The sequence below is a fragment of the Pangasianodon hypophthalmus genome, chromosome 21 (assembly GCF_027358585.1).
Source record: "Pangasianodon hypophthalmus isolate fPanHyp1 chromosome 21, fPanHyp1.pri, whole genome shotgun sequence".
Lineage (NCBI taxonomy): Eukaryota > Metazoa > Chordata > Actinopteri > Siluriformes > Pangasiidae > Pangasianodon > Pangasianodon hypophthalmus.
Genome location: NC_069730.1, coordinates 8,706,811 through 8,721,448, shown reverse-complemented (window position 1 = coordinate 8,721,448; position 14,638 = coordinate 8,706,811). Strand labels below are relative to the sequence as shown.

Sequence of the window (14,638 nt, the reverse complement as noted above, 5' to 3'; positions counted from 1 at the left end):
CAATGAACGAGGGAACAGTATGAAAAGGTGTTAGATTGACCAATCGGTAGGAGGGACATTATAATTTAGAAGTTTGAGGGAATAACGTGCTGCTTTTACTTCCCAAAAAAATCCATCATTTTTCGGTTGCTGCTTGCCTGTTGAGCTAATTGTTCAGCCCGTGCCATCTCCAGCACCTCGCGCAGCAGGTGAAATGTCAGATCCAGGGAGATTGGCGGTTCGTCGCCCCGACGCTTCCTCTCAGCCGAGTCCGCCAGCTGGATGAAGCTGTCCGTTAAAACGTTTCCAAGCTCATCGACCTCTTCCTGCAACAACCTCTGTGTGAGCTGCAGCTGGAGCGCCCGGTTAACGGTGGCTGCTCGTGGCAGAGAGCTGTGTTCAGAAGCTTTGTTCAGACTCTGCTTTGGGTCATCCAACCTGATGAAGTAGTCTTCTCCCAGTTGCATGAGGATTGGTAGAACGGGTCGCTGCCGTTCTGTGAGTCTAGAGCCAGTGTGCTCATCCTTCGAGCTGGCTATGGCTTTGCATTGGCTGCGCGGAGTGAAAGTGCTGAGCACCGCCACCAACGCAAAAAGCACGTAGCGCTTCATTTAGGGGGATACTCGGTGCTCTGTAAATGCAAATACAAAATGACTGAAGAATTCAGTTATTCATCTGCCCAGGTAAGTACTTGTCATGAGCTTTAATGTTTTATGGTGTAAAACAGGACTGAAGCAAAACTGAACAACTTTAACGTTCTTTGCATGTAATTGAATATAATTTGGAAATGAAAACTATTTTTATTTAAATTTTAACCAAACAATATGCTGTCTTTAACTAGACCTATTAAAAGCTCTTGCACTGAATAAAATTAAACTTACGGCGAATATTAAAAATAAGAAATGTATTACTAGTAATAGGCTACCACTACCTTTAAATTGTTCATAATGCTTCTAACCGGGTAAATGAAACAACAGTCCTTACAGTAACCTACCTGCAAAGGCGCTTTTCGAGCCCTACCACTGTTTTTCTGTTAAGAGACGCGTGAGAGGTGCGTCCTTTACCTGCCTCTCGATCAGAAGCAGACACAAGTGTGTGCAACACCAGCTTCGATCACATTTATACCGGAGAGGTGTGCTTAGCTTTCCCGTGCTCACGCCCCACCATAATACACCTCAGAAGTGGCACTACGCGTTCCATGGTGAGGAAAGCAGGTTTATCTTTTAATACTACAAGTGTAAGTACAAGTAGCAATTTAATTTTTATTACAAAATGCATTTATTAAATACAGTAAATACAGTTTTTAATAATCAGAACTCGAATTCAAGGCATCCGTAATTCAGTTTTAACTAGTTAAAATTACAGTTTTTTTTTTACTAGTGAGAATTGTATTTTACTAGTCAAAACTGCTTTGTCGATATCGTGTATTATTGACTTCTATTATGGTGTTTGCACTAGCTGAAAATGATTTTTGATTAGTCATTTATATTATTACTACTGATAATTTCAGTTCTAGTTGTAATCTACAATGTAATTCTTACTACTCAAAACAACACCCTTCTCCACAGTTCTGCGCTCTTCAGCAGGAGAAAATGGAAGCGTTAGCTGTTCTTCAGACTACAAGAAGCAGGGTTTTAACGCAAAAAATCAAATATCTTCGAGGCTGTACTGAATCTGAGGTTGATTGAACCTTTAATCAGCATTGTACAACGAATAAGTCATGGCAATCGTGAATTATACAGCAAGGTGCTTGAGTGGTCAACATGTCATCACATCAAACAGCATTTATATCCGCCCCATTCAAACAAGTAATATGTTCATAAGTCTGCTAGCCTATATTTACAGTGTGCTTAGGCTAGTATGTGTGAATATGAAGCCTAAAGACAGCATGAACATAACAATTTAGTTAGAGTGTACTCCTTTTAAATGTAGTTTCCTCTTGCTGTAGCACAAAATTTCTTTTGGAGTCAATTTTTAGGTTCAAGAGCTAGACCTAAAATCGATGTTAGCAGAGAACAGCTTTAGCTGTTGTTCAAGGTCAAGGCCATGGCACGGTGGCTTCAATGTTCTTCTTCATACCTTTACCACAAACATTCTCTAGGAACTCAAATAAGGGGACAGTTTGCCCAAACTGATGACAATGATCTTGAACAGCACATATGAAGGCTTCATTAACACTATCCAAGAGCAGGTGGCGAGGTACAAGTTTAGAGATCCAGGATCAGTTCAATTTATTGTTAACACAATGTTTGATCTTAGGATACCCTCTAAAAAAGAAACCTTTTACATTTAGGCAACACATTTTTAAAAATGCTGATGCATTTTAATGAATGCAAGAGAATACAAATTCACTTTGGCTTATCCACATTGTAGAGTAGGATTGGACATTGCTTACCAAGTGATAGTTTAAGAACTGTCAAGAAGAGTAACATACACCAATCACTGCCATCACACACCAAATATAAAACACTGTATAATCAGTTTCACACAGACAGCACAAGTTACAGATTTTTACATCAACCTATTCTAGGCTGTTGTATTGAAAGCATAATCATTCCCTTTGTGATAACTCTTGAACAGCTAGGTCTACATTACTATTAGTTTTCACATATTTAATTTTCAACACAGATAATGCAAGGATACCTGCTAGTTGAAGGGATACATGTGAAGAGACAATGGGTGAGTGATGCACTTAGTAGGATTGACACTGCAGCAGAAGCTCAGTGACGGAGCAGTGCTCTTACAAGACAGGCATACTGTGTACCATTCCCTAACAGTCTGTGGCACACTGAGGGACACATGCATCTCATATGGTAAATCCACGTTGGTGGTTGTTAATGTTCAGAATTTGGATATGCCATTTTTACACTTCAAAGTACATTTTAAAAAAATGCAGTGGACATGAAAAGTCTACATTTCATATATTTCCATCACCATGCTTCACCAATGGGTGTCATGTTCTTTGGATGATAAGCTGTCTTGTTTTTGCACCAAAAATATACTTTAGAATTATGACCAAAAAGCCTTGGTCTCATAAGTCCATAACACATTTTGCCTCATGTTTTTAAAAAATGTAGGTATGTTTGAATGGTTTTTCTTTTTTTTTTTTTTTTGTGAGAAAGGGCTTGCACAGTTGGAGACTGACCAGCATGACCTAGACAGAGCTGTATTCGTAAGATCACCACAGTTCACCCAAACCCAGGAAAACACCAAATACACCAAATACTTGCCACATACTTGTAGGAGTTACTGACTTGAAGGACAAGTATTTGAAATACTGCAAAGAAATAACCAGTCTCCTTGAAATGCAAGCTCCTAGTAATGCAAACTTAGTAATGACTACTGTTCCCTGACAGTTTGCCTGGCGTCATTATTGTTCTCTAAAATTCATTCTGTTCCTGTTTGGATTACAATAACATAAATGACACATAAAATGTATACAATAAAACATTATGGACTAAATATTTTACCAATTTTATTTACCATGTTAAAAAAATATATTAATTTGGAAGAAAAGTGGAAAACAAAAAAATACAAAGGACAACATTCATGCTATCATTTAGGCTACACCAAAGGTTGGAGCCTGCAGTATGCCATCAATCATACAGGCTTTGTTAGGACATTGATGATAGCCCAGTGGAGGTAAAGTTGAGGCTTCCACGCCAAACTCTAAGGCAGGGGTGTCCAATCTTATCCGCAAAGGGCCAGTGTGGGTGCACGTTTTCATTCCAAGCCAGACCACACCTAATTCCACCTGTTCAATTAGTTGATCCTGGCTTTTAATAGACTATCAGGTGTGGCTCCTGCATGGTTGGAATGAAAATCTGCACCTACACTGGCCTTTTCTGTTTAAGATTGGACACTCCTGCTCTTGGGCCATCTGCAATGACAGGGGACTGCATTCTCCTTCTGCAAATAGAGACTTGTACAAGGCACTCTTTATTAGAAATGTAATAATATAATAATTTCTTTATTATTAAGAAATGTAATAATATAAACTGACCACCAAATTCAATGTCCTGATGGCCTGATTGGCCAAAAAAAATTGCTTCTCAAAACTGCATATAAATCATTGGATTCCATTTTTCTCAAATTCTCAAAAAGTAGCACACACAGGTTAATCAATCAGCCAGTTCCTCCAGAAGCAGATGGTCTGGGTTTGTTGACAATGTTGGTTGCTGCCAAATTCTGAGAAGCACACTTCACACGAAGAGGACAGGCCTGTCACCTCAAGCGTCTCCTCAGCATTAATGAAAAGAGTTTGGAAAATATGTGGCTGGCTCCTCAGTTCTTGGAGCAACCAAGGGTATTGAACCCGTCCTCAAACCTGTGAAACAAACAAGACATGTTGTAAGCATCAGTCTATGTGAGCAAGTCGTCTCTTTTAGATCACTGAAGTAAGTTGTGAAAACGTCCACTAACTGGGTCAATGCCACAAGGATATGTCCATTGGGGTAAGTATTCTATAGCTGACTGGATCATGGCATTCCCCTCCTCTATCGAAGCACACCCATTATACTGAGGTTGCCCTCAGCCTCAAATATTGCAGTGTTTGCCTCTTTGACCATCTCAGCTTCTTTGATCTAAAAACAAAAAAAAATCAAATGGAGGATAGATGTACAAGAGGCAGATGGTGCTAGGGGTATAACACCATAACATGTTCTCTCTGTAATTATTACCTTATTGTTATACTCGCTGTTGTTAATTTTAGTCCTCAGTGACTAGTCTCCGACCTCTGCCAAGATAGGGGTGGTGTTGGTCTACAACACAACTACAAAAAGATGCAGTCGGAAAAGAACTGTCTCCCACCACCACCATGAATGATGCAGACAGACACTATTTGTCCAGTAATTGTGTATTGCCTGGTCTCAAGAGCTGAAAAACACAAAAGAAAGACTAAAAAACAATAAGGATTAGAATTTCTGTCTCTCTAATCCAAAATTCAGTTTTTACTAGTCTAAATTTCTATGTAGATTACTGCAATTTAAATTTCTACTAGTAAAAATTTTATTGTGGATAAGAAGGACTGGAATTCAATATAAGTCAATGATGATATATGACTAGTCATAATTGAATTATAGATAGGTTCACTATGAATTATGACTTGTAAAATTTGCGTTATGGATATGTTGACCCAGAATTACCACTAGTCAAAAATGAATTTAGTATGAATTATAAGGGGAAAAAACTGTATTGCAGATATCTGAAACTGACCTTATCTTAAAAATTAAGTTATGACTTATAGTACTGGGAGTATTTCATGCAGGAACAACTTGCTAGATCCATCGCCAGATAATTTTTATTAGCTTCTCGAACAAGTCACAGAGGGTCTCAACTCGCATTTGTGTGGTTTTGTGAGTCTGAATGGCAATTAATTTCAATGGCACATTCTACTTGCTATCTAACAGTCTACTTGCTGTCTAACATTTTAAGCTGTTAAAAAGATGAGGTTGTTCTGAGTGACTGGATGTCAATACAGAGTACCAAAATTAATTTTCCGTATTAGCTTGATCAAGGTTGTAAATAAACTTTTTACCAGTTTACCATTAATATTAGGTGCATAGATGCAATACCTATGTTTATAAAAAAATATTTCACTGACAATAATAACAACAGCAAACCTGGAGTTGTGAATGCGAACCGCAGGGAAGTGAGGAGGCGGTAAGCGCTTTTGCACTATTCTCTCTAAAGGCAATAATTCAGTTTGGCACACATGAACAGGAAAGATCTTACCCTGCACCTGCGTGTGTATGTGTGTGCATGTGGGTGTCCATGTCCTTGTGCGAAAGTCTCACAGAGCATCCAGTTCTCAAGAGTTGCAGTCACAGCCGAGAATCAGTGACCGTACACACTCAAATGTACGCATTCATACACTGAGACACAGCTCTCACCTCAGCATGGCTGACCTTTATCAGTGCAGAATTCCCTTACTGGATAGCTAACCTTCCCTAGAAGACAAGACAAATATCAGTACTGATTATAGTAGCTCCATTTCTCTCTCTCTCTCTCTCTCTCTCTCACTCCCAATAGTGTAAAGACTTTGTGGTATTTCAAAAAGTGGCTTGCTAAAAACACTAGGTCTTTATGAAACATGCAGCATTAGTTTATAATGAGAATATGATGAGAAGTGTAGAAGAATGTAAACACCAGCAAAATGAGCTACTTTGTTATGTTAGCAAAATGTAGTCCTTTTTCTTTTTTCTCCTTTCACTATACATTTTCAAATTGCTTACTACATATCACAGGAGGCGCAAATCAACCTGCCTGATTTGTGAAATACCTTGTGGTATCTAGTGGTCTGGCATAGCAATCTATGTGCCCTGTATGAGTTGCATTCCATGGGAACAGAGGTACCTAATAGCCTAAATGCACTGAAATGTAGTTAGGCCTGTGGAAGTGTTTGAGTTTTGTGCATACTCAGCCCAGAGAATAAATTTGGCCCACTCGGGTTGCCGGTCATGGCAGTAACATTGCAGGAATCTGCCAGGCTCCTGGTTAATCCATTTTACCTGACAATTGTGTGCTTACAATTTTGTGGCAATAGTGTGGGGAAGGTCCACATATGGGTGTGATCATCAGGTGTCCACAAACTTTTGCCCATATAGTGTAGAAGGAAGCTGTTATTGCGATTATCTTATTGTATGTTAACAAGTAATAATATTATGTTTTCATTAATATTAATGTTAATATTATTTGTATTCATTTTGTATGTTCATTAATATTAATTAACATTATTACTTGTTAAGACACAATAATCACATTAACAGCTTACTTATACATGTGGATTTACACAAAACACACATTTAGTACATTCCAAAAGCCCTCAGAAACCCTGACACTGCTCATATATGCTGGCACTCCAGGCAATGACAATGACAATTTATTTATATAGCACAATTAATTACAACTTCCGTTGACCAATGTGCTTTCCAGCAAGTCATCAAAAACAGAAAAACACACAACAAACAAGCAGAAAAGTTATAAAATCATACAAATATCCCATCAGCTATTTGCTTTAGAAAATAAAAATGTCTTTAGCCTGGACTTAAAAATATTAAGAGAAGAAGCTTGTCTAATGGATAGTGGCAAGGCGTTCCAGAGCCTGGGGGCAGCAATACAGAAAGCACGATTTCCCCTACACTTAAGCCTCGACTTAGGGGTAGACAATAGATCCTGGTTGGAAGACCGAAGGGATCTAGTGGGTTGATACTCAGTCAATAACTCACAGAGATAAGTACGGGCCAAACCATTTAGAGATTTGTAAATGAGGAGAGATTTGTAAACGAGAGATTTGTAAACGAGGCACTATATAACCATATGTTTGTATAGTTTTTGCCACTATGCAGCATTTGTAATATAGAACACTGTCCAAAACAATCATGGTGGACAACAGAAAGTCATGTATTATGTACACAGTTACTTTTAATGTTGCCTTAGGGGATTTGCAAAAAAGTGACCCAATTTACCTGATACTACTCTTAAACAAACAAACAAACAAACAAACAAATAATGATATGGCTACAGCAGAAAAAGTAATTGAAACAGCAAAGAATTGCTGACAGTTAATGCTAAAGATTGTAATGTTCTGTAGTGTATATAAATGACAAATATGGCTATTTATGACTGAAATAATCTGTAAAAAAAAACTTAAATAAACAAATAACAACATGAAAATATCAATTAACAGCATAACTGACTTTTGCCTACTTGCAAATACAGTATGTTTAACAAATATTTGAATGCTTCTATATGAATGCAGCAGTTTTCAATTTTATTAACGACATTCCACCTTCTGTATATTAAAATTAAGTCTAATATCACCTATAGCTAATAAGCACATTAAAAAAATAATAAAACCACATAAACCAATGTAATGGACATTTTCTTATTGCTCATTTCCTTGACTTGTACTAATAGCAAGGTCGTCTCCTCATAACTGTGACTTGTGTGTGCAGCCTATAAAAGACCCCTGCTACATCACACTCTGGCAACTCGAGTGACCTAGATGACCCTGGTGGATCTCCGCTTAGGATCAATCGCAGTTACATAACCATCCATTTTACCTCCTTTTGTTTCTGACTATCAGGGCATTTTCTTTTGGAACTAGTGGAGGCCGTGTATCAAAGTTATCACAAGGTGTGTAACATGTCTTGATGGCACACCTCGCCAGACAATAACAGACAGCACTCATAAATGGAGCAAATACCATACTTTATTGAGACTGAGCGTCACTCAAAGTATTAATGCTGTTTCCTACTGAGGAAGAGAAGCACTTATGGTGTTGACAATCTTCTTTAGGCTATTGAGGATGAAAATCATTGTTATGCTGATACCATTCTTTATTGAGGATAATACTGATACTGATACTGCTCTCTAAGTTTTCACCAAGAATTACTTATGGTGCTCAATGTGTACTCTTTTACTGATAGGACTGGCTCACAATCTTAATACTGCTTTCTGCTCAGTTTGAGGATAATTCAAACTCACCACAGAATACACGGGTTGTGACAAAGCAGCATTTAATCTGTAAAATCAGGTAGACACGGAACTGTGTATCCTTGCACAATCACTTGCTTTTCCCATGGGATAGTGTTTTTAGACAGTGGTGGCCCTTTAGTCACTGGACCCAGTGCTGATCTGGGCACAGTTTCACATACAGTATAGATAGGTCGGTAAGTTTATTCATATACTGCAGCATCTACATGTTTGGTATGAATGTTGGCCACAGTATGACGTTTAAAATTTTGTCCCCAGCTTGGTCACTGCAAGCCGACTGATAACATATGCAACTCACCTACTCATCCAGCCAGTAAAAAAATATCTAAACAAGCGAATAACACTTTGGGCCATATTCAAAGTTGAGTTATGAAATTACACAATTTAGCATTCATGCCTCAGAGATAACTTCAGACCTAAGTGCTTTTCAAAAGTGGCTGTATAAAAGGAAGATGTGCTACAGTTGGTGTGTGTGAGAATTCTGGCCAACAATTGCTTTGAATTAAAAAATATATAACAGTTACGCTTGTGGTAACTGCTATGATATAGATCTAGTATTGCAGGTACCCTTCTAGTACCAACAACCATGCCACGATCAAAGTCACAGAAATCATACTTTTTCTCCATTCTAATGTTTGCTGTGAACATTGCCTGAAGCTCTTGACCTGTACCTGTATGATTTTTTGCATTGCTCTGCTATCATACGATTGCCTGATTAGATAATGGCATGAATGAGTAGGTGTAAAAGTGTTCCTAATAAAGTGCTACCCGTTTTCTTATATCCTCACCTAATTCAGATCTAATTAATCATTTCTGTAATTCAGCTCCAGATCTTGGCCTTTTCAGGTGATGTTATGCTGTAAAATAACATACATACACACACACATACAGTCAGGTCCGGAAGTATTTGGACAATGACAGAGTTTTTGTGATTTTGCCTTTATACACCACCACAATGGATTTGAAATAAAACAATCAAGATGTGATCAAAGTGCTTTATTTTAAGAGGTTCCACAAAAATATGGCATTGACCATTTAGGAATTACGGCCATTTTCAACAAAGTACCTCCATTTTCAGGGGCTGAAAGGTATTTGGACAAAGTGACATAATCATAAATATAACCATAATTTTAATACTTAGATGAAAATCCTTTGCAGTCAATGACTGCCTGAAGTCTGGAGCCCATGTTCTCAAAACTCAAATTCTGAGTTTCCTCCCTGGAGATGCTTTGCCAGGCCTTCACTGCAGCCACCTTCAGTTGCTGCTTGTTTGTGGGTCTTTCTGCCTTCAATCTTGTCTTCAGTAAGTGAAAAGCATGCTCTACTGGGTTGAGATCAGGTGACTGACTTGGCCATTGAAGAATATTCCATTTCTTTGCCTTCAAATAGTCTTGAGTTGCTTTCGCAGTATGTTTAGGGTCTTTATCCACCCGCACTGTGAAGCGGCATCCTATCAGTTTTGTAGCATTTGGCTGAATGTGAGCAGAGAGTATAGCCCTGTACACCTCAGAATTCATCTTGCTACTTCTGTCAGCAGTCACATCATCAATAAACACCAGTGAGCCTGTTCCATTGGCAGCCATACATGGCCATGCCATAACACTGTCTCCACCATGTTTGACACATGATGTGGTATACTTTGGATCATGAGCTGTTCCTTTCTTTCGCCATACTTTTCTCTTCCCATCATTCTGGTACAAGTTAATCTTGGTTTCATCAGTCCAAAGAATCTTGCTCCAGAACATGGGAGGCTTTTTTAGATGTTTTCAGGCAAAGTCTAATCTGGCTTTCCTGTTCTTGAATGTTACCAGTGGTTTGCACTTTGTTGTAAATCCTCTGTATTTACATTCATGAAGGCGTCTCTTGATTGTAGATTTTGACAATGATACGCCTACCTTCTCCAGAGTATTATCTTCTGTTGATGTTGTGAAGGGGTTTTTCTTCATTGAGGAAAAGATTCTGCGATCATCCACTTTAGTTGTCTTCCGTGGTCTTCCAGGCCTGTCCGATGTTGTTGAGCTCACCAGTGCTTTCTTTCTTTTTAAGAATGTACCCAACTGTTGATTTGGCCACACCTAATGTTTTTGCTATCTATCTTACAGATTTATGTTGTTTTTTCAGCCTAATGATGGCCTCCTTCACTTGCATTGAGATCTCCTTGGACTTCATATTGGTAGCTCCAGTCGAACAGCTGCCAAATGCCAACTCAATACCTGATATCAACTCCAGACCTTTTATCTGCTTCATTTGTCTTGAAGTAATGAGGGAATGGACTGCACCTGGTCAATTAACTTCTTGTCAGTCAATTGTCCAAATACCTTTGAGTCCCTGAAAATGGAAGTACTTTGCTTAAAATGGCTATTTTTATGGAACCTCTTAAAATAAAGCTGAAAGTCTACACTTTGATCACATCTTGATTGTTTTATTTCAAATCCATTGTGGTGGTGTATAAAGGCAAAATCACAAAAACTCCGTCATTGTCCAAATACTTCCAGACCTGACTGTATATGCAGCTTACCACACTAACACGTCAAACATACATTCATGTCAGTTACTGCATAGAGTTTTATAAATAATCTCCCAGAGTTATCAGCTATGATTGGATCACCGTCTGACCCCACAGAACTTGATCAGGTGACTGAATCCTTAGAGTCAACTTTCCATTACATGCTAGATAATGTAGCTCCACTTAAACAAAAAATAATTAGAGAGAAAAAATTAGCACCCTGGTATAATGATCACACATGCAACTTAAAACAGACCAAATTAGAACGTAAATGGCATCAAACTAAGTTGGTAGTATTTCAAACAGCATGGAAGCAGAGCCTCCTGAACCACAGAAAAGCTCTTAGTGCTGCTAGATCAGCATATTTCTCCACCATAATAGAAGATAACAAAAATAATCCTAGATTCTTATTTAATACTGTAGCAAAATTAACCCAATCCAGAAACATGCACACCATCAATATGTAGCAGTGATGACTTCATGATTTTTTTAAATGACAAAATTGAAAATATCTCGCAAAAAATTCAGACTATAAATTTAAAACCAGCCAATTTGATAACTAACTATGTAGATAATAATATAACCATAACAGATATAGAAAGTTTTACTCCCCTTCAAGAGAATTTCACTGATTTCCTCATCAACTTGTATACTAGATCCCTTACCTACATGTTTCTTCAAACAGATAATTCCAGAAGCAATCAAACGTATTCTAAAAAGAATCAATTCTTCCCTTAGCTTTGTGCTATGTACCTAACTCTTTTAAGCTAGCAGTTATAAAATCTCTGACCTTGAGCCCTGTCAGTTGTCCAACTATAGGCCTAAACCAAACCTCCCCTTTATCTCCAAGATTCTAGAAAAGGTTGTAGCACAGCAGTTATGCTCATACCTACATAGGAATAACATTCATGAAATCTGTCAGTCAGGATTTAGGCCTCATCAGGGCACAGAGACGGCACTGGTAAAAGTGGTAAATGAACTACAACTGGCCTCTGGTCAGAAGAGAGACACCATCTTAATAAAGTTAAGCTTTCTCATACAAAGACCCACAGTTATGGAACAGCCTTCCAATTAATATTCGAGATTCAGACACGGTCTCAATGTTTAAGTGTAGGTTGAAGACATATTTAATAGTGAATCCTTTTGTCAATAGTTTTTTCTTAGGTAAAGGAGCAGATCTGGAGGGTTCACAGACATTGAGTATTGTGGTGAACTGGGATTTTTGGGTGTTTGACCGCTTCTGCTCTCTGGACCTGCCTGATCCATCCTGATGCCCTACTTCTGGTTGGATTTCTCATCACCTGGAAACCACTCGCTGCTGCTGAGGATGGCCCCACACGGACAGACTAAAGTTACATGAGAATACTGTGGATAGTACCACGTAGAAACCATCAGGGTGGCTTTGGACTTCAATTAATATGAACAGTTTTGTTACAATGGCTTAGGACTACAATTGCTTTGATAGCTTTAGGTCTGCGATTCCCATGAACAGTTTTGCACAAGTCTCTATCAGTGAATAGTTGATAACTTCAACAAAATAGACTTCATGTGTAAACTATAATGAACTATCATGGCCACACAACTGCACTTTTTGACCATATAGTATACAGTTTAGAAGGGAATTATTTATATCGCACCTAGATGAGGATGGGTTCCCTTTTGAGTCAGGTTCCTCTCAAGTTTCTTCCTCATATCGTTTCAGGGAGTTTTTCCTTGCCTCCATCACCTCTGGCTTGCTCGTTAGGAATAAATTCATAAATTTAAAATTTATATCCTGAATATATATATTTATGTAAAGCTGCTTTATGACAATGTCCATTATTAAAAGCGCTATACAAATAAAATTGAATTGCATTGAAACTAGTCAGTCTATTCTTGTTCTAAGAAAGGTAGGCTATTCCATGCAACAGATTGCCAAGTAACTGAAGATTTCATACAACAGTGTGTGTTATTCTCTTCAAAGAACAGCACAAACTGGTTTTAAGAAAGAGAAGGAGGCCACGATGCACAACTGAGCAAGAGGACAAGTGCACCAGAGTCTAGTTCGAGAAACAGATGTCTCACAGGTCTTCAACTGGCACTGTCATTGAATGGTACCTGCAAAACACCAGTCTCAAAGTCAACAGTCAAGCGACTCCAGGATGCTGGCCTTCTAGGCAGAGTTGCAAAGATATAGCCATATCTGAGACTGGCCAATAAAAGGAAGAGATTAAGATGGGCCAAATAACACAGACATTGGACAGAGGAAGACTGGAAAACAGTGTTATGGACAGACAACTCTAAGTTTTAGGTGTTTGGAACACAAAGAGAAACATTTGTTAGATGCAGAAAAAAAATGAAAAGATGCTGGAGGAGTGCCTGACACCATCTGTCAAGCATGGTGGAGGAAAGGTGATGGTCTGGGTGTGCTTTGGTGGCGCTACAGTGGGAGATTAATACATGCTTGAACAAGGAAGGGTATCACTCCATTTTGCAATGCCCTATGGACAGCACTTGATTGGAGCCAATTTCCTCCTACAACAAGACAATGACCCAAAGCACAGCTGCAAATTATGCGAGAACTATTTAGAGAAGAAGCAGTCAGCTGGTATTCAATCTGTAATATACTGGCCTGTGCAGGCACCAGTCTCCAACCTATTGAGCTGTTGTGGGAGCAGTTTGACCGTATAGCTGGTAAAAAGTGCCCATCAAGAAAATCCAACTTGTGGGAGGTGCTTCAAGAAGCATTGGGTGAAATTTCCTCAGAATACCTCAACAAATTGACAGCTAGAATGCCAAAGATCTGCAAAGCTGTAATTGCTGCAAAGAGAGGATTCTTTGACGAAAGCAAAATTTGAAGGACACAATCCTTATTTCAAGCAAAAATCATTATTTCTAACCTTGCTAATGTCTTGACTACATTTTCTGTTCATTTTACAGCTCATTTGATGAATAAAAGTGAGTTTTCATGGAAAATATGAAATTTTCTGGGTGACACCAAACTTTTGACAGGTAGTGTATTTTTACTGCCATAGACAATGGCCTACATCCTGGGCACACATTACAATTTTATGACCTTGATTTAGTATCTTGTGTTTTCATTTATTTATGCACACAATTAACTGTCAGAAAACAATCTAAAAATATAAAATGCAACGTAATAAGATATTTATATCTTTTTTATATGCTTCTGAAGAAAGAGGATGGAAGCCATATTGGTAAATTTAACCAAATTTGCACTGATTAATGTGATCAGTACAATTAGGACTACTCATGCAGCAATATATTGACAGTGTATTGGACTCCTATTATATTGTTTCAATGTTTGCCATCTTCTCATTCATGTCATCATATTAGCCTCTTTGTTTTCATTTTTAAATTGCCTCTTGCTTTTATGTTACATCGTATTATTATTATTATATTATTATTCTTCTTCAGCTGTCTTATCCCTGATTTTTTTCTTTCTTTTTTCCACTAGGTTTAAAGGCAAGTGCTTGTGTTTGAAAAACCCTGTCTCAGACGCGTCAAGAAAAATTTGGCAACCTTGGAGGCGTGAAATGCATGCAGGTGATTTGCATAACATAATCAACTTAACCCATCACTGAATATGCAGAACTTTCCCCATGTAAATATTGACTTAACTTTTGTACTTAAGTCACCGATTTACATTGAAGTAGT

The 14,638-nt window shown here is 38.2% G+C and overlaps 1 protein-coding gene across 1 annotated transcript; it reads right to left on the bottom strand.

Moving 5' to 3' along the window:
* Positions 1-70: 70 nt before the first annotated feature.
* LOC113543002 (corticoliberin) lies at positions 71-2,285 on the bottom strand. Its single transcript, XM_026940904.3, has 2 exons — positions 974-2,285; positions 71-610 (listed from the first exon to the last, which is right to left on the bottom strand). Exon 2 carries the CDS (start codon positions 588-590, stop codon positions 96-98), a length of 495 nt encoding a protein of 164 aa, XP_026796705.2. The 5' UTR covers positions 591-610; positions 974-2,285; the 3' UTR covers positions 71-95.
* Between the last annotated feature and the right edge of the window lie 12,353 nt (positions 2,286-14,638).